The 25,791-nt window shown below is 32.0% G+C and overlaps 2 protein-coding genes across 4 annotated transcripts; one reads left to right on the forward strand and one right to left on the reverse strand.

Annotated features, from left to right (window-relative positions):
* Nucleotides 1–23: 23 nt before the first annotated feature.
* LOC139095539 (fibulin-1-like) lies at nt 24–20,038 on the reverse strand. Of its 3 annotated transcripts, XM_070646927.1 has the most exons (8): nt 20,019–20,038; nt 19,362–19,575; nt 18,540–18,859; nt 18,258–18,348; nt 981–1,907; nt 610–679; nt 314–544; nt 24–251 (listed from the first exon to the last, which is right to left on the reverse strand). In XM_070646927.1, exons 2-8 carry the CDS (start codon nt 19,444–19,446, stop codon nt 110–112), a joined length of 1,866 nt encoding a protein of 621 aa, XP_070503028.1. In that variant the 5' UTR covers nt 19,447–19,575; nt 20,019–20,038; the 3' UTR covers nt 24–109. The 3 variants fall into 3 exon arrangements, with proteins under 3 accessions (XP_070503028.1, XP_070503035.1, XP_070503044.1); XM_070646934.1 differs by lacking the exon at nt 20,019–20,038 and having other exon boundaries at nt 19,362–19,589; XM_070646943.1 differs by lacking the exons at nt 18,258–18,348; nt 18,540–18,859; nt 19,362–19,575; nt 20,019–20,038 and adding exons at nt 15,337–15,702; nt 15,770–15,861.
* A 334-nt stretch (nt 20,039–20,372) lies between these two features.
* LOC139098037 (fibulin-1-like) lies at nt 20,373–24,936 on the forward strand. Its single transcript, XM_070650153.1, has 8 exons — nt 20,373–20,448; nt 21,239–21,471; nt 21,611–22,697; nt 23,122–23,340; nt 23,399–24,019; nt 24,272–24,407; nt 24,465–24,689; nt 24,750–24,936. The coding sequence occupies exons 1-8, from the start codon at nt 20,373–20,375 to the stop codon at nt 24,934–24,936; spliced, it is 2,784 nt and encodes a 927-aa protein (XP_070506254.1).
* Nucleotides 24,937–25,791: the final 855 nt, after the last annotated feature.

Here is a 25,791-nt window from a genome sequence, read left to right on the forward strand (position 1 = left end):
ATAAAAAATTCAAAAAATTCAAATTAAATTTTTAGAATATTTTTTTTTATTAGTACACAATTTTAAAAATTTTCAATAATTATTTAACATTTTTTTATTTTATTTAATTTTATTCAACAGTGATTTTAATCTCAATTGATTCCATTATTTTAGTTTCATCTTTAATTAAATTAATATTAAGGGTAAAGATTTGGGGTCCACTGAGGGGTCGCATCAGCGATACAAGAATTCGATTTGGCTCTTGTTTGATGCTAAAATTAAAAAAAATTATTTAAAAAACTTAAATTAATTAAATTAAATTTCCAAAATTTACCTAAAGTCCTTAACACTTGCCGGCCTGACTCTCGTTCCTTTATACTCAACATTCACTTTCGTCTTGTGTTCAACTTTGACTTTAATTGATTTGGTTTTAATGTTAAAGATTTGATATCCTTGTGGAGATACTTTAAAATTTCTCGGAAGTATCAAGTTCTTATATGTCAAGTATTTTGGCATTGCCTTACATTTGCTAATGTCTCCTTCGCATGGCGTGCGAACACATTTTCTAAAATGAGATAAGAAGTTTGATTTAATTATTAAGGAACAGATTTTGGTACTTTTTGAACTTACAGGAAGGCTTTGTCATCGACAGTTTTATGAGTTTTGTACTGTACTGGACAGGTTGCGTTCAATACTTTTTCTGAAATTACAAAATAAATTGAATTATGAAATTTAATTAAGTTGAGCGTCAGTCCGGCTGAGCGTCACTCAAGCTGAGCGTCAGTCCAGCTGAGCGTCACTCAAGCTGAGCGTCAGTCCAGTTGAGCATCACTCAAGCTGAGCGTCAGTCAAGCTGAGCGTCAATCAAGCTGAGAATCTGTCAAGCTTAGCGTTAGTCAATCTGAGCGTCAGTCAAGCTGAGCGTCAGTCAAGCTGTGCTTCAGTCAATCAGGACATCAATCAAGCTGAGCATCACTCAAGCTGAGTGCCAAGCTACTCACCAATACACTTCTTCCTATCAAATCCAAGTACCATTCCAGCTGGACAACGACATCTAAATGATCCCATAACATTGACACAATCATGCGAACATGGATTCTTCTGACATTCATCGATATCCTCACAAAGTGTTCCATTTGGTTTATAGCCTCGTCTGCAGAAGCACTGGAAGTTTCCATCAAGATTCTTGCAGTTATGCTGACATGGACTTTCAAGACATTCATCAATATCAAGACAACTTTCAGTTGCTGAGTCATAACGGTAACCAAGTTCACATTCCAAATCCAAATTGACTTTAATTGGCTCATTAACGTATGGATCTTCACGCTCAGCTTCAGTCACTGACAAAATTGGAATTGGTTCAACTTCCTCAGTTTCATTAACGACTGTATATCGATAATCACGACATTCCATCAGGTCCTCATCCAGCTCATATCCAACTTTACAGACCTGCCTTGGTATGCATCGGTACCCGCCATCAGTATTCTCACAATCTTGTGACTCACAACATCCATTATTCTTAATTTTACATTCATCTACATCTTCACATGCTGATGTCGCGTCGTTCCACGTATAGCCTAAGCTACAGGAGTGCTTTTCACGTTTATGTTGTATCAACGGTTGCGGTGCCTCACAACAATGTGTCATTAATGATTTAAAATTAGCCGGCACATCACTGATTTTATTTCCAATTTTACAGACCGCACAGCATGTCAACAGCTCTTCTTCTTGTGGATCACATTTAAAATATGATGAATCAAAATATTCTTTATTGTTAAGCATACAGCAGTGCTTAATTGTTGATCGACATAAACCAGCTGGTGGATTAACCATAACACTATCGATGCCTGTATCACTACAATTTGGCATATATGTGCCGATATTACAACAGTTAATCAATAGATCCGTTGTGTCATATTTACTGTGTGCTAAAAATAGACAGAAATAAAAATTTGAAGAATTTGAACATTGAATGGTTTGGGGATTGATCACATGTTAGGTAACAATAAGGAACTGATCATCTGATAGATAACATTAAGGAACAACTGTTAATCCCTCATTCATCGATTGTCATGCATTTCATTAAAATTGTCATGATTGTTGTTATATGACAAGCTATTTGAAAGTGCTACGTCATAGGAAGTCGACCCCAAAGCATCGGTCTTTTGGAAGCAAATGAGACCGTTGACATTTTAATTTATTGATATATGAGCTTGTTTATGTAGCTAATTTTGAAGAGTTTGAGTTGAAATTGAATCGGTTTGTCAAGATGAGCGACAGTTTTAATCTTAAGCTGATCGTAAGTACAAGCTTGAGGGTCAATCTCAGGCTGAGCGGACATCTCAAGCTGAGCTTCAATCTCAACCTGAGCGTCCATTTCAAGCTGAGTGTCAATCTCAAGCTTAGCAAGAGTTTCAAGCTGAGCAAGATTCACAAACTGAGCGTCAATCTCAAGCTGAGTGTCAATCTCAAGCTCGGCGTCAATTTCAAGCTCAGCGCCAATATCAAGTTGAATATCAGTCTCAAACTGAATTACAGTCTCAAGCTAAGCTACAGTCTCAAGCTAAATGTAAATCTCAAGCTGAGCATCAGTCTCAAGCTTAGCATCAGGCTTAAGCTAAACGTCACTCTAAGGCTGAACGTTAATCTAAATTAATTTTTTTAAAAAATGCGCTCAAAACCTTCACAATAGTTCAGTTCCCAAACTTGATCTCTCTTAAATTTCTTCATTTTCAATGCTTTTATCTCTTCAAATTTTTAATTTCCTAGTTTCAACTTGTGACTAGCGAATTCAAATTTTTTTTTTATTTTTTTTGAGCATCAATAAATGAGAATTTTATGACTTTCAAAGCGAAAATAAATTTTTTGTTGTGTGCTGTTTTGCATTAACATAAATTTAATTTTTTATTTCATCTCTGCCAAACATTTTTATTTCTCTTTTTGTGTCAATTTTCTTTATATGCATCCACAGAACTTTATTAGCATGTCAATGGAATTGAATTGAATTATTTTTATCAGATGTAAACACAAAAATTTAATTAAATTCCGATTGTGGACCATTTTGGGAGGAATAGCGGATTTATGCGGATTGACTGTCGGCATAATCAGGTGCGAAGACACGTTCTATAAATGTCAAATTAGAATGTAAATTCTATCAAAGACTTAATCCAGTTATTTATACAAATATTGGCATATATCATTAACTGTTTTTTTGTGCGAATATCAAACTTAGTCGCAAATGTCATCAGAGTCGTGATCCGAGTGACTTTTTTCAATTTGTGATATATTGTTGAGATGTATAATGCTGGATTATGGTAAAATGGATGAGAATTGGCTTTGAATTGTGTTGCAAAAGGGAACGTTCAATTGTTATGTAACGCAATAAATCTACATCTGCTCAATATCTGTAATAAAGTCATCGTTAAAGCTATAACCCAACTCCTGCCCCTTCCCCTCATTTCTAAGAGACGTTACGTAATAAATAAACTGTCCCAAACGCAACATTGAGTTAAAATCTCATTTTTAACTGTCAAAATTAGCAAAATATTGTCTAGACGTGTACAAACCCGGAAGGTACATGGCGTCATGACAAGTCGACTAAGGAACGGCCAAAGAATTCTTGGAATGAGACTGTTGAAAGAGACATTGTAGCATTTGATATTGGAAATTGGGAAAGGGCAGGCAGCGATAAAATCAGGTTCAGATGCCAACTATGAGCGAAAATGGATCACAATTGATATGTACGGCTAGCGAAGTAAGTAAGGCATTCGACATGAACTTAAATTTGGTGAATTCTGACTTCAGTCAAGTATCACTCCTGAATGTTATTACCAAGTCAGCTCTGAGTTGTTTTGACATTTAGTCATCAACATGTTGATACAGGAGCTCATAATAATATGCATTTTAAACCGTACTGGCTATGGTCTTTGTCATATATGAGAATATAAACCAGACATGAGAGCAATCACAGGCAGTTTGACCACACTCCTCTCTCCTCCTCCCCAAATATGTAGTTTCCCACTTCACACATGGTCTTTTTACTCACAGTTCATACCATTGGCTCACTAGTTGGATTGTTGGCTCATATAGCTCATAGACATGAAGTTGACCAGCAAGGGGCCCTCCCTAGAATTTCCCTTTCTTTTCACCTTAAGCATCACTTCCAATTCATCAACAATTGGCGGTAAAATTACACACGCACGTGTCTCCTCGTCTCTCAAAACAAAAACAAAAAGAAGCTGTAAATGTGCCTAATATTTTTTATGAAAAAAGAGATGTCGAAGAATTCCGACAATAAATCAAGTTCCTCATACAATTTGCGTATACAATGATTTCGTTAATTTGTCATGGTGTCACTACGCACTCATTTATGTGTATGAATAGTTGAGTGTCTACGATGTGAATGGCTGCAATTATCGCGTGGTTGACTGAGAATTGTTGAATTGTTTGCGTAACGTTGTGCTGTTTATTTTGAAGAATTCTTCTTCAGTCTTACATAAGTCAGGCTGTGTATTTTTTGTGAATATTTATTATTTAATCTGCAGATGCTTGAAAATATTTTTTTTTTGGGTTTTTTTGCATCGAATTGGCTAGTTTGGATGAAAATTATCATACATTATCTGCTAATCTTGATGATAAATGCAAATATTTACGTGATGAAGCGTCAATGAAGTATCAAAATATGATGAAGTGCTTGTTAGATGTCGGTTGCCACCCTGTTGAGTCATAAGTAATCTTGAATGGCATAAGTTGGTTAATCGATCCAAAATCTTGACTTATGCTGACTTGGTGCTAAAGTTGTCTGACCCTAGCAAGCAAAGAGCATGCTTTTTGGTATAGAAAGACCATTTCGATGTCTTTTTGCCTGTTGGGGAGATAGGTCTCATGTCTAGCTGTAGTATGGTAGCTTTTGACTCAGTCTAGGCAATACCTACGTGTAGGCATGTCTAGAACTCGTCTTTTTGGAGAAATTCATTTTTCTAGCCCTCTCCCTTACACCCTGGCTGATCACTATCTTGTCATTACCTAAACCCAGAGCCTAGAGTCAGCTTAAGTCGACTTCAAGCTCTGCCTAAACCTAAACATTGACAACAATGACTATAACTACCTCCCCTACCTCCTTTGGTCACCCACATGATACCACAATCACACAAAATAACTTAATCACCAAGCACTAATCTCGTGATAAATGTACAGATCATCATAAATCTTAAGTACCCCCTTCAAGTCCAAATGCCTTTAACGTGAAAAGAACAAAGTGATTTAATGGGAAAATAAAAGCATTTTTCTGGCATTTTTAAAGATCAAATCTCTCGAAAGTTGTAAAGGCTGCATCAACGCGTAAGATAACAATTATATTTATATATCCCAAAAAGCAACAACAACAATCAATATTTTATTATTAATTAGAGCATTTGGGAAGGAAAAAAAAAGCAAAATTCGCACACAAAAAAATGGAAGAAAATTGTAAAAAATTTATGCCAAAAATAAATCAAAAGATGATTTAATAAATCAACAGAAGGAAAAGTAGCACTGACGTAATACTTTTTAAAAAAAGATTTATTCTCCATCCATCGATTGTTGATTTTTTTTAACGTCCTGTGTATAATATTTCGCGTGTATTTATGTCAGCATGCTGTATCTATATTGAAATATCAAATATTAATTTTTTTTGTGTCTTCTTTTCTGCAGGAAATTTGAAATATTTTGAAATACAAGGGACTGAGTTTGGTGTAAGTTACTATGTGGATATTACAGACTGGGTAAGCCAACGGTCTTTATTGTGAGCTAACTGACTAAATTGTGAGTAAATCGACAATATTTTAAGTCAATGGACCGACTTGTGAGCCAATAGACCAACTTGTGAGCCAATAAACCGACTTATGAGCCAATAGACAATAGTTGTGAGTCTACAGACTGACTTGTGAGCCAATAGACCAACTTGTGAGCCAATAGACCACCTTGTGAGTCAATGGACACGACTTATGAGCCAATAGACCGACCTATGAGTCAATAGACCGACTTATGAGTCAACAGAATTTAATAAGAATCAACTAAATCTACCGTCATACCAATAAACATAATTAAAACAAGACAAATTTTTCTTTTTATCGAAGATTAAAATTGTCGGAAGAAAATTCAAAATTGAGATTAAATCACAACAAAAAACGACACTGAACATGATGGCGCAAAAATGCATAAAAGAAGAAGGCAAAATGATCGCAAAAAATAAAGTTTATTTTCTCATGGCAATGAAAAATAAAAATGAAGAATTTAAAAATCAAGGTCGTTTTAGAAAATTTGATGATGAAAAACACAATTTTTGAATTGGGTGAGGATTAAGTTAATGACTGAATTTTTGTGGAGTAGATTGTGAATGAATTTTTGATGTTTATTGCTTCACAAAGCAGAGTTGGCAGGATTCCATTGGAGTTGGACTTCTAGTGCCCATTTGGTGTCCAACTTTCAGTGTCCTCCTGACTCCAAATGGTCTGAAAAGTCCGACTCCAGTCAAGTCCAACCAACTCTGCTTTGAAGACTGTTTGGCTTCCAAATTGCTGACAATTCGAACCATTACCATCAAAATAGTGACAAAATCATGCACCAATGACTATCATGCACTACTCGGGCTTACTAAAAGTCACATCAGACTGGTTATTTTAATTGCACATAAACAATTAATTCTATTCCTCGCACAATAAAGTCAACAAAATTTAACTCATCATGATAATAAAAATAAAAATAACCACAACGACTTCGTATGAAGCTGGTTGCGATTAGTCGGCTGTGTGTCTAGTTATAAACTTGACATTATATCGCAATTACCACAAATGTCAAGCTTAGAATAAGATATATTATGTGAGATTGCAATTTGAATCATTTGGGGACTTTAAATTAAGACATTGAGGCATCGGAAGTTGTGTTAGTTGCAAATTTGGGTATTGCGGTACATTGTGAGCTGAGAGACTGGGTTGTGGATCAATAGGCTGCACAATTTATGCTGAAAGTACTAAATCGATTGAAAGTACTTTAACAGCACCTATAAATCTAGAACTCAAAATCGACTGGAATTTTATATTAAGTCGAGTTGACTTCAAGCTCTGCCTAAACCCTCAGCCCTAAATCTTGTAGACACTTCCATGATTCCAGATCTCGACTATGTGCCTCATGGGTAAGAATTTTATTTTTATTTACTTTTATCTTTTTGGTCGTAAAAATACGATTTTTACAATTATTGCCGTGCTAAAAATGTTTTCAGTCACTGACATTAAATTACAAATTATCATATTTTTTTTTGAGTCTTAAGTGAATGATTGTGAATTAATTTGATGATTGTTTGTTTTTTGGATGAAATTTTAATTTTTAAAAATTTTGAAATTTAAAATTTTCAAATTTTTTCAATTTTTCAATTTTTTAAATTTTCAAATTTTTTCAATTTTTCAATTTTTTTTTTCAAATTTTTTCAATTTTTCAATTTTTTAAATTTTAAAATTTAATTTCTTGAATAAATTTTAAGGAATTATAAAAATTTATATCGTTTCTTTATGGAAAAAGTCTTCAAGTTGTCGCAATAAATTCAATTAATCTCTAAATAATTCACTCAAAAAACTACAGCTGAACATTAAATAAATTCTTTATTTTGTATTTTTAATCGAAAAAAATGTTAAAAAATATTTTCCCACACAATTTCTAATCAAAAAAAAATTGAAATCTGTATTTAATTAGGCTTTAAAATCTCACACTTTTTTTTGACACTTAAGCGGTCATTGCCTGTCTCGTAAATCATCAACAAAAAAACATATTTTAAAATAATAAATCAAAAAAATAATTTTTTTAGTTGACCGCAATTTTTTAGAAAATGTCAAACAATTCAATAATAAATTTAACTATCAATTTCACATTTTATTGCATTTCAGATTGCTAATTGAACCTTTACGATATGTTTAGTCAGCTATAAAATATGCAACAACTCGTGCAGCTTCTCATTTTATTAACAATTCAATAATTGTCAATTAAATTTAAATTTTTATTCATTTAAAAAACATTAAATTAAAAAACAATTTGAACAAAATTATTGGCATTTTTATATCGAATAAGATGTTTTTAATTTGATCAATATTTGACATGAAAACGATTCAGCTCAGCTGTCTGAATTTCATTCTTTATTTTATTGGCTTGATCACTTTATTTGACAAGGTTACAAGATCACAGATCTAATGAATTTTTACTATTAAATATAGGTTTTTAAATGAATTTCTATGATAAAAAATTGAAAAAATTGAAAAAATTGAAAAAAAAAAAAATTGAAAAAATTGAAAAAATTGAAAAAATTGAAAAAATTGAAAAAAAAAAATTCAAAAAATTGAAAAAATTGAAAAAATTGAAAAAATTGAAAAAATTAAAAAATTGAAAAAATTGAAAAAATTTAAAAAAAAAAAATTTAAAATTTTTGAAAAAATTGAAATTTTAATACATTTTAAATTCTAAATGTATTAAAACAGTAATATTACAAAATTATCTGCTAATTCTAACTAATATTCCACATTATCTCCAGCACAAAAAAACACATTTCAAGTCTAAAACAATTAAATTAAATATTACATTTCATCTCCATCCAACTAAACCTCTAAATTCAATGTACAATTGTCAATAATATCATCATATCACGTCTAATACGAAATTTCAATATTCATCTATTTTTTTTCTATTAAATCACACCCAACACACATGCTTTCATTGCCACATGTCAATAGTCTCATCAACATTTTTTGCATTTTTTATTTTATTTCGAATTTTTTTTCGATCGTCAAAAAAATTCAAATTCATTGGATAGAATCCATCCAGTGGTGGGTAACCTTTTCTTTTTTTAGGAGCACACCTTGATGGCAATTTCTGATCAAAGCAGCACACGGCATATGGTTCATGGTGTACCGAGACATTCTAGTGTACCACAGCACACAGGTTGCCCACCTCTGCTATAGAATTTCAATTTTGGACGGACAAAAAAAAAGTCATTCAACAATTTATTACCGTTTTGTGCGAATTCTATTGTTTAAATTTGCTAATATGGGATGATGAGCTTCAAAATATCAATATAAATATTTTTAATAATTTATTGTTAATGATTTGAATGACAAGCGATGGAAATTGCGACTAGGGCTCTGTCGGATAGGCTGTGACACTACAGAGCGGATTGACTAAATGAAATTAGCATATCCCTAGATTTACTATTTACATACTATTGTTTGCATATGCTACAAGTTAGATGCTTACTAACGTTGAGCTTTTTCTCGTATATTAGGTTGGATAGAGGCTACTGCAGAGAGGTTACTAGCCTTGAATTGTCCCTCAAAATGAAGAAAGCTCTGCTAAACTTTCCTTTATTGGGTGCCCCTATCAGGCGGAACTCATCTATTCATTGTTTCTTGACATCCTTTGCTCAACCCTAATAAATTTGTCAAAAATGTCTAAAATTCACCTCAAAATCACTCAACCCTTGCCATCAATCACCAATCCCAATAATGATCCATAAACACAAAAAATTAGCATCAAATTTTCTACGCCAATAAAATTCCAGTTCCAAAAAAAAAATCGTTTCAAATTCCAAACTAGCGCTGCTCAATAAAATTTAGTTCATTCAACTTTTTTCCGCTATTTGCACAGCTTCTGTTGTCGATGCTCTTAAAAAGAAATTCTCTCATCTGGTTTGTTTCTCCTCGCTTATTTTATATTTTATATACTTTATTGCTTCATTGTGCAAATATTTCTTACTTTTCGTACCTTATCGCATCTCATTCTTCACTTTTTTCTCATTCAGCGTACGATGCGATGTGACTGAATTAATGTTTAGACAATTATTGGACCCGTATATGTTGTTCAAGACACTTTACGTGATAAGACTTTGACCTGAATATTCTTTTTTTTATGTACTGGAAGTCTGTTTGTTTTTAATTGAAGTGAGATTTATTTTTAAAAAAAAGGTTTTTTTTTTTGTTTATTTAAATATGAAATTCTGAAAAGTTTTTTATTACAATTTTTCAGAAGTTTGAAGGTTGGATGGTGGAATGTTTGGGATTTACGTGATACTTTTGGGTGTAATTTGAGTTAGGGAGAGGGATTGGGAGCATAGTGAGGGAGAGGGGTCATCAGGGATCATCAAAGATCCTTAAGGGATCGTCATGGATCATCAGGGATCGTCAGGGGTCATCAGGGGTTGTCAGAATTCAAGGAGTTCTCAGGATTGAATGGTTGATGTGGATAAACTTGAATTTATTGGTTTAAAATACGAATTTTTGAGATTTTCATGTCGATAAATTTACGTCGATACAAAATTTCATGCTTATGAGAACGTTACCGCTATAAACATAGCTTAAGACCCCTTAAATCCATTATAGAACAAAGGCAGTGGTGGGTAACAGTATATTTTTAAATAAGATTGTCCACGACTGCCTTAATCGTTCCCTAACTTCCTCAAATCTCCTTAATTATGCAACAAAACATAATTTATAATCATTAAAGTTTCACAGGTTTTTAATTGCTACTAAAACTATTTTTTTATGGACTAAAATAAAATTATTATCATAGATAAAAATAAAATCTGTGACTTTTAAGGCAGACTAGATGCGGAAAATGTTAAAGTAATATATTAATAAAAAAAAGAACTATTTAAATGCCATCAAATGATATTAATTATCAGCGGCATGTAAACTTTTATTGATACTTAAAATTTGATATTAAAAGATGATGACTTTTAGTTATTTTTGGGGACCGATTTTTTGGGGATGCTTACTAATTATGTAAAATTAGCTATTTTACCCCTGGTAACCACAAACATTGGCGGTTAGGTGACACTTTAGAAGGGATTTTATGGATTTTTGTCCCTAAAAATGCTAGAAAATTAAAGAATTTTTGTCCAAAAATAAGGTTAAACTCTTCAATATCCCTCCTCCTCCTTCTTCCTCAATGTACCCCTGCATTGGAAACCCCTGTTAGATAGATCTGTCTTCAGACATTCACTAAACATGGCAATCGTTCCCTGTGCACCCCTAACCAAGGAAATAAGTAAGAAATAATGTAAATGCCAATAGCTAACAATCAGCATTACTCATTTCATGACTTGTTTTCCATTCATTAACAGCAATATTACTTGTCAAACACTCGTCAATCCATTGATATTACCGACAAGCTGCATAAATTATTCAAACAAATAATCGCAAATTCAATCGCAAAAAATGAGTCAGAAAAGCTTACATCAATCAACAGCTAATTTACATAAAGCAATTCTTGATGATTAATTGATAGTTTCTAGTTCCAACATAATGTTCAACAATAAACATTAATGTCTAACAAATTAGCTAGTTTAACGGCCAATTTAGCATCTCGCTTCATTTCATTTCAGTACTTTTATGCTTTATGCCCATATCAAATTTCATTACGATCATTGTAACTGCGGGTAGGCACGCATATTGTACAATAATTAAACGTTTTTTATTATTTTTTTGTATTCATAAAAGCCACCTGAAACAACAGAGAATGTTACGCTGTACATTGACGCACATGTTAAGCTACTTGTTGCTCAAAATTTATGGAAATAGAGTCTGAATTTATGTGATGTGAATTTTTAAATTTTTGCGCAGTTTTTCGCATAAATTTTGGCAATATAAACTATTAATAGAGTTGATAAATTAGTGTTAAAAATGTCAAAACTATAAAAATAATACTGAGGATTGAGGGACTAATTGTTATTGTCTTTACTACTTGACCTAACATCCTCAATAAAAGAATTTAAAATTTTAATTGAAAAAGTAAATTTGAACGTCTTAATTTTTGCAAATTCGCCAAATATTCGCATTTCCAGAAGGCAAACGGTGTAGAATTTGTCAAAAATCCAACTCAAGGCTGACTTGACTCTGGCTTGAGACCGGGATTCTTCGAATTTAACTTTGAAGACTGAGTTATGCTGGCCTAGAGCCGGATATTCTGAAATATTACTCTGGCTTTCCAAATTCTCATTACACTTTATGACTTCAATCATCATGGACAGGAGGGATTTATCAAGTTAGGGAGAGGTGGAGGGTGGCATGCCAACCCTCAACCCTTCCTCCACCTCATTCTACATGGATACGTCTCCTTTACTAAAGGGATGTACGTCTTTGATTCCAAAAGAGTAACCAGCCTGAACTGAACCGTTTAAGTCAGGCCAACAGGTCAATCGTTTCATCAACTCCTTACGATGTACAATGAATCAAAGGGAACTAATTCAGATCCAGCTCTAAATCCAAATTGGCAATAGACCCTCTTCATGCCTTTGCCAAGCAAGCAACTAGAATCACCTAATAATCAACACAATTCAGCATCCAATTCTTGCGTGACAATGCATTGCACTTAATGATTAATCCCACACATGATCATACACTCCAAATCCTTATCAAATTATTATTATTTCTTTTCTTATTGCATCTTATTGTTTGTAGACTGTACGGAGTGTGAAGTTGTAAACAAAGTAATTAATTTCTTTTAAGCTTCACTTGTATTTGCTTTACTGATTAATTTAAGATTCTCTTTTTTGCTAGTTATGGGCTTATCTATTGAGGTAATTAAGATAGTTCAACAAACGGGATATTGTGATAGTTTAAAGCTGTTTCAGAGATTTCTTGGGATGGGGTCAAGGGTAAATGGGTGCATCGGAGTGTTCGAAGGATCTAAATCAGGGTCAACTCAGATTTCCTCAAATTTCTTCAATTTTTTGTATAAAAAATCAATAAAATGCTCTAAAATTGTCAAAATCACAAATTTCTAAGTGGGGCAGGAGGGTTGGGGGTTCACAACAAGCAGTAATAGATCAAACACACCCTAACCTACAATCCCAAACAAATGACTCAAATCCATAACTTTCAAAAATTAGCAGCTATAAAAATGTCATTAAATGAACTTACAGGAAATTAATAAATCACAAGTCTAAAGGAATTCTAGTCGGGTTCTGGTTCGTTAAATATTAATGGCAATATTTTAATGTCAATATTGTTTATGATTCTTGCAGATTAAACACCAGTGAATGAATGAAATTATTTTTTTTTAGTTTTTTATTTAAGCATGAGATCATAGTTAATGAATGAATGGAGTAATGAAGATATTTTTGGGATTTTTTTTTCTTTAATTGTTTTGTAATTTTGAGTTAGTCAATATCTTGAACTGGCAGAAGTTATCGAGAGATTAAGCTGTCTACAGACGTTCTTTAAACGCAGCCATGGGCCTCCGTGTGAGCCTCTGCGCTTGCATTTGGGTTGGTCGCTTATTATAAAACACAAACGTGGGTGGGAAGTAAACTGATCTAGATCTGATTTTTGGCTCGATTTTCATTAATATTTGTAATTTTGTGAACAAATTATGTTAAGAAGGAAGAGTTAAGAACCCAAGAACCCGAGGAGAGGGGGTTGGGGGGAGGGGGTCCATTAAATAGTGAACAATTCCTATCCCTCAAAATTGTCATTCAACAAACATGAATCCCATACTCACACATAATACTAGCACTACATATCCATAGAATTGATGTTAAACCGACCAAAACTTGCTCAATCTTCTTCATTTTTTTTTTTGCCTAATTTTTTCAAAAACTTCACCAACTATCGGGGTTGACTTAGAAATCGCACATAAAAGCCAAAACCACAATCTTTTCACATAAAAGAGCTATAAAAAAATATTTTATGACATCGATAATTGTTTACTTTCTTAGTAAAAAATTCTTTAAAAGTTGTCAAGCACGCAGCCACAAGTCACTTGAATTCTCAGCTCATAGAACAAGGTCAGATTCTTTTTATTTTTTTTTTTTTTGTTTCTTGAAATTTCAGTTTCGTTTGATCTTTTCGAATATTTTTTTTTTTTTGTAGTTTTGTCTTTGGTTTTTTTCGCACGAAATGATTGATTAGCTTTAAAATCGAGGATAAGTTTTATGTGACAAAATTTTTAGTTTTTTTTATGATGTTATTTTGAATTTTGAAACATATGTTACTTGATAGGATTTCTTTTTTGGTGAATTTTTATGTTGAAGAAATGAATTTTTATTATTTTGTTTTAGAAATTTTGCAATAATTTTTTTGATTTTTTGTTGAGTTTTAAGAAGATTTTGAGATTAGAAATTTGAATTTTTTTTATGATTTTTTAAATTTTTGTTGCAAAATTTTCAATAAAATTGTCAAAATTTACTCAAAGTTTTCAACAAAAATTATTGAAAATTGTCGAAATTTAAGCAAAAATTCAAAATTTTCAAAGAATTTGAACAAATTTTGATTAGAATTTGACAAAATCTGCATGAAAAATTGTTAAAATATCCACTAAAATTTCATAATTTGTCTCAAAATTGACAAAAAATTTTCAAAAAACTGTCAAAAATTACAAAAAAAGTCAAAATTTTCATTAAAATGACCAAAATTTCAAAAAAAAATCACAAAATTTTTCAAAGAAAAAATCCAAATTTGCCTCAAAAAATGACAAATTTAACTTCAAAACTGACAAAAATTCACAAAACTCCTAAAAATTCTCAAAATTTTCATCAACTTTTCCACCAAAAACTCCCAAAATTTACACAACAAGGCACAAAATCCGATTCACCACAACAAACTTAATCACATAAATCAATTTTTAAACCAACCGACCGAAACGCCCGACATCAACGAGATGAATGAGAAGGAATGAAAAAAAAAATGATTGTGTGCTGGAGAATATTAGACGTGCTTTTTATGAAGCTTTATGCTTGACGCTCTCTCAATAATTTTGAGCTTTACTCACTCTCAATTTTCTGTTGCTTGATTGTTATGCAAATTATGTGATTGTTGAATGAATATAAGGTTCGATTGTTTAGAGATTTTGTTGATTTTTTGATCATTTTATTGCGAAAAAATACAAAAAATTGTCAAAGGTTGCTTATGGAATTTTGGATTGGTTCCAACGAAACAGCAAAAAATGTCTCGAAAACCTCGAGCAAATCAAAGAATTTTGTCCAAATAAAAGGATATGAGGTGTGGGGGAGGGGAAGGTTTGACCCCTAAACCTACCCCTCCGAGCTCTTATAATTCGAACGTCAGTTCGACTTGGTTGAGCGAAGCTCACAAATTTTTGCGACCTGAACGGAGCGAAGCGAGTGAATTGTATTTTCAGTCTTTACATTGGAGTCCTGCCTACCCTGCTATAAACCCTCAATCATCCTAACGCCTGTGATCCGAGCGAAGCAGTTCGAACGAAGTTCGGACTTGGTTGAGCAATCACTAAATTTTGCCCTGAACCGAAGCGAGTGAAGGTGTGAAAATCTTCCCACCTAATACCCCTGTGTTCCTCAATTCCCCAGCAAAATTCAATACTCACAGCTATCCAAACCCTTCAACAGTTCCTCAAAACTCTCAACTCCTTTAAGCTTCTCAATTTCATCTTCAGCCAATTGAATCAAGGCACTCAACGCCGATGCATTAATGAACACTTTTTGTTCAGCTTTTCTTATCTCTGAAGCAACAGCAGCAATTGGATATGGACAATTGATATTCTGACAATTTACTTCATTATTTCTACAGACACAATGTAGACATCCATCAGGTCCTGACTTGAATTCTTCATCTTCACGAAGTGATTTGCCTTCATAAATGCATGTAAATTGCTTTGGAACTTCGACATATGTGAGTGAGCCGTTATCATCGTAATCCACGTAAGTTGCAAAGTCATAGACGATTTCATTGTCTGAAAATTTATTTTGTGGATTGCTTTATGTACTGCAGGAATTGATGAAAATTGAAATTTGACTCACCAAATATCGAACAATTGGATGAATTTGTAAATGCAATGATTGTTATGATCAAAATTGATGAGAAATTTGACATTTTAGCCTGTTTAAGTTATTTTAAATAAGATTGATTTAAGTGTGGAATTGACTTTGATTAGACAGTCTTTTCAGGAATTAGCAAATTTAACTTTGAGGCGATGCTTCAAGTCAACACTTCAAAAATGAGGCAACGCTTTAATTTAAAGCATAGCTGAAAATTTTCCCACAACTAGTGATTAAAGTCGGATGAAGCGAGATCCGACAACCCCTTTCTATGAACAGTCGGACGAAGCGAAATTGTGATCCGAGCTCGAATTTAAATGAAGCAAAGCTTTAAAGCTCACAAATGGAGCCTGAACGGAGCGAAGCGAGTCGTGAAAATTTAAAATAAAGCGATGCTTTAAAATGAAGCGTCACCTTAAAATGAAGTGTTGCCTAAAAATGAAGCGTCACCTTAAAATGAAGTGTTGCCTAAAAATGAAGCGATGCTTTAGAATGAAGCAATGCCTCAAAATGAATCTATGCCTCAAAATGAAGCGATGCTTTAAAAATGAAGCGATGCTTTAAAAATGAGTTGACGCTTTAAAAATGAGGTGACGCTTTAGAATGAAGCGTCACCTTAAAATGAAGTGATTCCTCAAAATGAAGCGTCACCTTAAAATGAAGTGTTGCCTCAAAATAATAACCTTAAAATGAAGCGATGCTTTAGAATGAAGCGTTGAAGCGATGCTTTAGAATGAAGCGTTACCTCAAAATGAAGTGTTGCCTCAAAATGAAGCGATGCATCAAAACAAAGCGATGCTTTAGAATGAAGCGTCACCTTAAAATGAAGCAAAGCTTTAAAATGGAGCGTCACTTTAAAATGAAGTGTTGCCTAAAAATGAAGCGATGCCTTAAAATGAAGCGATGCCTCAAAATGAATCTATGCCTCAAAAAGCGATGCTTAAAAAATGAGTTGACGCTTTAAAAATGAGGTGACGCTTTAAAAATGAGGTGACGCTTTAAAAATGAAGCGATGCTTTAAAAATGAAGCAACGCTTTAAAATGAGGCGGAGCTATAAATCTGAAAGATTAGGCGATTCTCCATATCAACACTTTATGTTTGAGGCGTCGCCTTAAATTATGGTCGCTGCACTCAAATAAGTTACAAAGCTCTAAAGATCATGAACATTGCCTTTTAGAGATATAATGCCGATAGATTGCTACTGGTGTTTGAAAGTAGATACAAACTTATTAAAATCACCAAAATCCAAAACAAATTTGAGTCCAGTCAAAACAAAATCATATTCAGCATCAAGTAACAAAACACAAAATACTCAAAATATCCTCAAATTATGCATGAATCATTGTCAAACTTTAATGTTCAGCACGCATTTCAGTTATAAATTTTTGCGTGCCAAATTTTTTGTTTTTGTTTCACAATTGATATTAGATTGATTCAAAATGTTTGTTAAATTGACACTAATTTGACTGTGATATATTTGTCAAATAAGAATCTTCTGATCGGAACAGCAATAAATTTGTTATTTTGGAATTTTGGACGAAAGTTTGATGAACTTTTGATGCAGGTTGAATGGGACAAATTGAATGATTGATTGAAAAACTTGAATAAGGCATGACTCTAACATGGTAGTTGAACTTAGTTTGATCATCCAGAGTCGTCCGATGCCATCCTAGCTCTGGATTTTGGATCGTTTAAGCCGAATAGATAATTTTGGTAAGTTTTCCGTCCATTGCTAGACCAAGGCAATGGTGCAAATCATGGTTGCATCACGGAATGACTATATCCAGATGAGTTAAGGGTTGTTTGACCCCTAAGGAAACTTGTGAAGTCTAAAAATTAAGCAGCTTTAAAGGCCACAAATGGATTGTTCGACTAAATATCAGGCTCCAGACTGTCTTGACTCTGACTTGATGTCGAATTTTGGTTCAAATCCGTACTCAATCAATACCAGAGTCACGCACGTCTAGTGCCGGATTTTGGATTGGTTAACCATGTCGGGTAATTAATCCAGAATCCGTCACTTAGCTTCTGGTACTCAGGTATGGAATTAGTCCGGTTCTATTCAAGAATATTCAAATTTCACCAAATTTTGGTCACAAATCTTCCAAAAATTCACAACAATTGATTCCAAAAAAACTCAACTTTTATCCACCCGAAACGCTTGACTAGACCGAATCGAATGACGCGATTCAAATTTATGCTCGAGAATTTTCAGTCAGAACTTTAAAGCTTTATGTCAAACTTGGTTCCGTGTCGCCATCTACAGCTAAGAATTGAGACGCAATTGATCAGTTCATCTGTGTGGGAATTTATTGCGCAATTTATTTGTACAATAATCCGGCGATTTTGGAGAAAATATTTATAGATACAGGTTGAACTATATGCTGAACATGTGAAGGTTGAGCTCGATTTTTTATAAATTTAAATGTTTACATTTATTTGACTTTTGTGTAATGTTAATGAACTCACCTTCGGAATTTGGAGTTTCTGGATGAGCTTCTGGTATGAGACTGGCTATGGTTGTGTTGATTTCGGGCAGTTTAAGCTTCTCTTTGGGGATCTGTGGATATTTTGGAATAAAATTTGATTTTTTTTCAATTTTTTAACGGTTTTTTTTGAAAAAAATTCAAAATTTAACAATTTTTTTGAATTTTTTTAACGGATTTTTTTGAAAAAAATTGCAAATTTTGTCAATTTTTTTGAATTATTTTTAACGAATTTTCAATTTTAAAAATTGCAAATTTTACTCACAATATCACTAAAATTCCCATTTTCAGGTTCAGGTTCCACAACTTCAGGCACTTCCGGAACGTCCGCCATGCATTCATCATCATCACATTTGATTTCAGTGTCAATGCACATACAAATTGAACAATTGTTTGGACCCAATCGAAATTCTTCACCTTCTCGATAGGATTTATTTTGAAAATGACAAGAAATTTGTTCCTCTATTGACGGTGTCTGTCCTACTGTATAGTAAAGTTTAGTAACTGCTTCCTCTTCTTGGACTGGTTGTGCTTTTGTTGGATCTTCTCTATCGTAGTCATTGTAGTCATTGTAGGCATCGTTGGCTTCAACAAAATTTGAAATTGATTATTTTTGAAAATTTAAAAAAAAATTTGCAATTTAAAAAAAAAGTTTGAAAATTAAAAAAAAAATTGAAAAATAAAAAAAAAATTTGAAAATTAAAAACAAATTTGAAAAAATTTAAAAAATTGAAAAATTTTGAAAAATTTAAAAATTTTGAAAAATTTAAAAATTTGAAAAATTTAAAAATTTAAAAAAAAAAATTGAAAAAGTTTAAAACAATTTAAAAAAATTTAAAAATTTAAAAATTTAAAAATTTAAAAATTTAAAAATTTAAAAATTTAAAAATTTAAAAATTTAAAAATTTAAAAATTTAAAAATTTAAAAATTTAAAATTTAAAAAAAAAATTAAAAATTCAAAAATTTGAAAAATTCAAAAAAAAACCTTTATTTTAAACAATTAAATTTTAAAAATTCAATTTTAAAGACATTTACAACTTGAACTTGAACTTGACCAAATCATTAAAAAATCAAAGGCTTACTCACTGTTAGCATCTATTTGTCCACAAGATAATCCAAATGCACAAATCACCAATCCAACTACAATCAACAACTTTTCAACTTTCGACATTACTTTTTTTTTTTTTGTTTAAAATTTCTTCTTTTTGCAATTTAAAAAATTGAAATTATTTCACAAATTTACACATTTGGCACACTCGAGTGACGCTGACTTCTGTTTACTTTATGATGATTTTATTTTCTATTTTTATTCGAGACGAGATAAAAATTGCATGACAAAAATAAATTTAATTCTTTTTTTATTTTGCAAAATTTTAATAAATTTTTTGAGATGGAAAAATTGGAATAATTTATTGGAATTTGGGAAAAATAAAGGTTTGGATTTTAAAAATTTTAGATTTTTTAGATTCTTTTTATTTATTTTTAAATTTTTAAATAAATGGAAACTTTTTAAGTTTAAATTTAAATCTTTAATTTTTTTTACTATTTTATATTAATATTAAAATTTTTGTATTTTTAAATCAAATATTTTTTTTTAATTTTTAAAATTTAAATTTTTTCAATTTTTAAAATTGAAATTTTTTAATTTTTAAAATTAATTTTTTTTTTCCAAAATTGAAATTTGTTTGCAAAAAAAAATAAAAAATAAAAAAAAAATAAAAAAAATTAAAATTTATTTCACACAATTTAAATTAAGGAACCGACCCGACTCACTTCACTATAATAAATGATGAGAAAAATTGTTTTGTGATCTTTGAAAATTTACGATTTGATCTCAATTTTTACATTTTCTTAATTTTTTTCTCTTTTTTTTCATTTAATTTTCTCTTCGAGGATAATTCTCTCAAATTTAAAATTCAGCACAAAGTCACAAAAGTGGAAATTTGTTGTCCCCACCACCTCCATTACCTTAACAATTGCACATAATTGCACGGCAATTGTCTACAAATTTTTATTCTTTTTTCAGCCTTCAAGTGGATAAGACAAGTTTTAAATTATAAGTCAGAATAGCACTAAAAATTGAATTTTTTTTGAAAAATGACCCATCCGGTGTGGTTCAAGTTTCTTTTACTGCTGACATTTGCACTTTGGATGCATCAATGTGAAGCATTTGGTGAGTGGATTTGATAGAAAAATTATGGATTTTTAGTGAATTTTAAGTCAATTTTGATTGACAAGTTAGAAAAATTGTGGAATTAATGTGAAATTTGTGGAAAATTTAAAGATTTGAAATAGAGTTCAAAGAAAATTGAAAAAATATTTTAAAATTAAAAAAAAAAATGAAAAAATCAAAGAAAATGAAAAGCTTGAAAAGTTTTGGAAAATTTTAACAAAATTTAAAAAATATAAAAAAAAACTAAAATTTAAATTTGAAAAAATGTGAAACAAAATTTGAATTTTTTAGATTTTTTTTTAAATATAATTTTTAAAATTTAAAACCCATTTGATACTTAATTGAATTTTGTTTTAAAAAAATCCAAAATATTGAATTAATAGTTCCGAAATTTAATTAAAAAAACATAAAAAATCAACAGTTTGAATTTAAAATTATCAAAATTATTAAATTTAAACAAAAGCCGGCATTATTTGTGCAGCATAACACTTTATGTCAGCGAAAAATTCTAATAAATTCAAAGGAAAAGCTGAATGAAATCTGAGAATATTTATTAACTGAAATATGAAATTTTAGATCAACAAGCAAATTTTTATTTTATTTTTTTGAGCTATTTTTTCTGGTGAATTTATTTAAAAAATTTTGAATTTTTTTCAATTTTTAAAATTTTGTAATTTTTTTAAATTTTCAATTTTTTAATTTTTTTTTGAATTTCTAATTTTTTTAAAAAATTTTCAATTTTTTTTTCAATTTCAATTTTTTTCAAAATTTCTGAAATATTCCAATTTAGAGCCCAAATCAACAGTCCTCAACGACTGCTGCAGCTTCGGCAGAAACCGATCCAAAAAGTCCTGCGATGCATCCTCATTCGATCTTCATTCGGTACCCAAAAGTTTGCAAATTGAATGTAAAAGTAAAATCAAATATTGTTGCCGGAAGCAACGCGAGACGGAAGACTGTAATGAAGGCATCATAGCTGCACAAAATGGAACTTCATGTCCAAGTGCATCCACTAAATATACGGTAAGTCATCAGAATCATCTTTTGGACATTTTGGAGACGTCCGCAAGTGGATGCCTCCCAACTGTGGACAGCATTGTGCTGACTTGATTCCAGTTCCATTTACATCCTTAACCAAATTTTATACTTATTTCCCTTTCAGATATGCCACAAAGCATGCATCCTCGGCATACAAATGGCCACCAAGGGTCACGATTGCAACAGTAAAGTCAATGGCGAGGAACTGCTTGAAATCAATGCCAGAAAGACATGCTGCGAAAAAAAGCGGGAAGAAGTCTTCCTACCTGACGACGAAGAAACCGACGAGGCAAATCCCGACGACGATGATTACGGCGATGATGACAATGACACGTCATATCATGAAGTCAGTTCCAGTTCCGAAGCTACAGAGCCAACAACTACTCAGTCAGAACCAACAACAACTACACAGCAAACAACGACAGTTCCTGAATCCACAACAACCGAAACCACAACAACAACAATCAAACCAGCTGACTATGATGAATTTACATCCACAACAGCAGCATATCCAACAACACCAGCACCTTATCTCCTACCAGAAGCAGTATCAAAGTTAAAGGTTGGCTATGACAGCTTTGAAACTAATGAAGTTGACACAGCAACAACAACCCGAAGATCTCCACCAAAATATAGACATCAAGCAACAACTGACAAGCTGTTCATGCTGTCAAATGAAGAATCAACGACACAAAGATCCTTTATGCAGCCACCAAATTTCTATTTAGTCTTTTTACGTTCCGAAAACAGCACAAATCCTCAAAAAGGAACCAATTACTACTTTGAATATCCAGCACATCGTGAACCTTTAGATCCATCAAGATTCCAGGCAAGCAGTCGCAACAGCGGCAACAATCCCGAACCATGCGGTGAGAATCGATACTGTGATCATAGCTGCATAATCATGCATGGCGTTCAAAAGTGCTCATGCAATAGAGGATACATCCTGCAACGTGATGGACGGACATGCTTAAAAGCTGACGGTTCAAGACTTCCACCAGAAGAAATAAGGAGGACAAAGAAACGATGCCCGGGTGGACATTTTTTGAATGACTTTGGTGACTGTCAGGACATTGATGAGTGTCGGATACAGAATAATGGATGTGGTAATAAGGCTATATGTAGGAACACAATTGGAAGTTATGAATGCATTCCGTTGGAGATTTGTAGGGCTGGATATCGATATAATGAGAAGCTGAGAGTTTGTGAAGGTTGGTTGGACTTGGAATTTGATTTGGGAATGGCTGACTTATTACTTAATAAGGCTGTCCATCCCTCCTGCCTATTCAAGAGCGTGACCCTTTCACACCCTCCACCCACTTCACCTCCTTCACCCCCTTCACCCCCTTCCCCCTTCTTCAAGATCGTTACATAATAAGTGACCGGCTCTATATCCGGCAAAGGTTAGGTCGACGAGACTCTGACTTGATGCCAAGTTCTGTTTGAATCCGGCACCAATCCAGCGTGACTCTGACTTTACGCTGGGTTTGGTTTAGTACGACACCATGTCAGAGTCATGCTGACATGATGCCGGGTTTTGGTATTGTTCGACTGACTTGTCTTGGCATGAGAGTCCAATTCGTGCTACTTCTGTCAATTTCTACCTAATTCTTGATTATTCTTCCTAATTTACAGACATCAACGAGTGCCATGAAGACCCAAAGATCTGCGAAATAGGCCAAGTCTGCAACAACACAGTCGGAAGTTACTTTTGTGAGGATTCATTCAGTGAATTTAAGGCACGATGTGAGGAACTTGTGGTAACAACAATGCCAACAACAAGATCAACGACACCAGTGACTGTTGAGCCATGTTATCCAGGATTTGAGAGGAATTACAAAGGAATATGTGTTGGTATGTGCTTAATATGATGTCATATCCAATATATAGTCACTTAAACTTTACTTTACAGACATCGACGAATGCATCTTCAATCCATGTGAACAAGGTCTAATTTGTGTCAATCGTAATGGTGGATATACGTGTGAGGTGTCACATTGTGATGCTGGATTTAGACCTGAAGGAAGGGCTTGTGTGGATATCAATGAATGTGACAGTAATCCATGTCCAGTCACGCACAATTGTGTCAATACTCATGGCTCGTATGCATGTAGGATGAAGATATGTCCACGTGGATTTATAATTGATAAATATGGACGTTGTGAGGATGTCAATGAGTGTCATATCCATAAGAATTTATGTCGTAATGCTGACTGCATTAATACGAATGGATCATTTACGTGCAATTGTAAGGCTGGATTTAGAAAGGATGACAATAACTACTGTAGGGACATCAATGAATGCATTGAGAATATTCACGATTGTAGTCATCGATGTGTTAATAAAATTGGTGGATATCAATGCTTTTGTGATAAAGGATATAGGCTGAATGTGGATCAAAGGACTTGTGAAGATATTGATGAATGTAGGGAACATGGGGAGCAGTTGTGTCAGGGTGAATGTGTTAATACTTTGGGAAGCTATGAATGTAGATGTCCTGCTGGATTTAGGAAGGAGGAATCTTACTGCACGGGTGAGTACTGAACTTGTCCTTATCTATTCACTGAACTTATCCTCAAACTAAACTCATTCATGAACTGAACTTGTCCTCAAACTGAACTCCTTAAACTGAACTCCTTGAACTGAACTTGTCCTCAAACTAACTCCGAACTGAAAAATTAAACTCATCCTTGAACTGAACTGAACTCTTGATCCTTATCCTTAAACTGAACTCATCCTTGAAACTGAACTTATCCTCAAAATACAATTCTTCTTTTTCCTTTAGATATTGACGAATGTCAAGAATATCCTGGCATATGTGACAAGAAGACAAGTCGGTGTCTAAACATTCCAGGATCATACAAATGCATGAATATCAAGTGTGATGAAGGCTATAAGCTTGTTAAACGTAACGGTGAAAGGTAAAAGCTTTCAAATTTTTAATAACTTAATGCCTTAAAATTCAATTCTATGCCCAGATACTGTCATCTAAGGACACCATGTGGTGATGACGATTACGATGAAGATTGCAATAAGCCGTGGCTGTATTCTATCTCATTTGCATCAAGGATTGCTAACTGTACAGCCAGCAATATCTTCCATTTGAATATCTCTACTCATTATCGATATGACGTAGTTATTGAGGATGTTCGAGCATATAGCACAAAGGAAAGCATCAAAAAAGCTGGATTTGATGATTTTGTGTAAGTTTTTAGAATTTTTAACGGATTTTAAAAATTTAAATTAATGAAAATTATTTTTAGAATTCAAAAAGTTTCAACTGGATTCTTTTTGGCATCAACGCGGGTGATCGTTGGACCACAGGACATAGATATTGATGTCTTGGTGACATTCTATAGACCAGATGGAAGTGTTGAACATAGAAGAGGAATTAAAGTTAAAATGGTTGTGTCGGAATTTTCATTTTATAAATTTAGTGTCAGAAAGTAAGAGAAAAGTTTGAAATTTAAAGTTTTAAATTGAAAAAAATTTAAAAAAATTTAAATTTTAACAAAAAATTAATTTTAATTTCTAAAAATTAAAATATTTTCAAAAATAGCATTTAGATTCAAATATTTAGTTTAAAATTAAAATTATTTTAAAAATAAATAGATTTTAAAAAATTGTTTAAATTAAAACAGTAAAATAATTAAAAATTAAGTTAAAAATATAAAAAATTTACAAAATTAAAAAAATTGAAAAATTTGAAAAAAGTTGAAAAATTTGAAAAATTTAAAAAAATATAAAAAAATATTAAAAAAATTTTATGAAACTTTAAATGATTTTAAAAATGTTAAATTTTAAAAAACAAAGTTCAAAATTAATTTAAATAAAATTCACTTTTATTTTAACATAACTAATTTTATAAATTCATTGTAGTAAATTCTATTATTTAATTTTTCACTTTACGTCATAAAACTAATTAGCACTGAACTAAAAATAGAACAATAAAAACTTTTTAATTTTAATTTTAAATCTCAAAATAGTTTTTAAAACAAAATTTTAAAAAAACTTAAAAATACTCGCTTTTTAAGTTTTTTGCCATAATTTTAAGATTTTTTTCTCGCAATTTTTATCTTATCGACTATTTGTATTTGATAAAAAAAACAATAAAACATAAATTTTTATTCACTTTTTTTTTTTAAATTAATTGACCTTGTTAACTGTTTTTATCTATTTTTTATTAACTTTTTTTAGCAATTTTAATTTTTTTCACTTTTTATATAATTTTTAAAATTTTTTAATATTTTTAATAACAAGTCACACTCCCGACTAGCCTTGCTTCCGATAGTTTTTAAAATCGTG

The sequence above is a fragment of the Chironomus tepperi genome, unplaced genomic scaffold (genome assembly GCF_022539635.2).
Source record: "Chironomus tepperi strain 1889 unplaced genomic scaffold, CSIRO-AGI_Ctep_v1 contig_34, whole genome shotgun sequence".
In the NCBI taxonomy this organism is placed as follows: Eukaryota; Metazoa; Arthropoda; class Insecta; order Diptera; family Chironomidae; genus Chironomus; species Chironomus tepperi.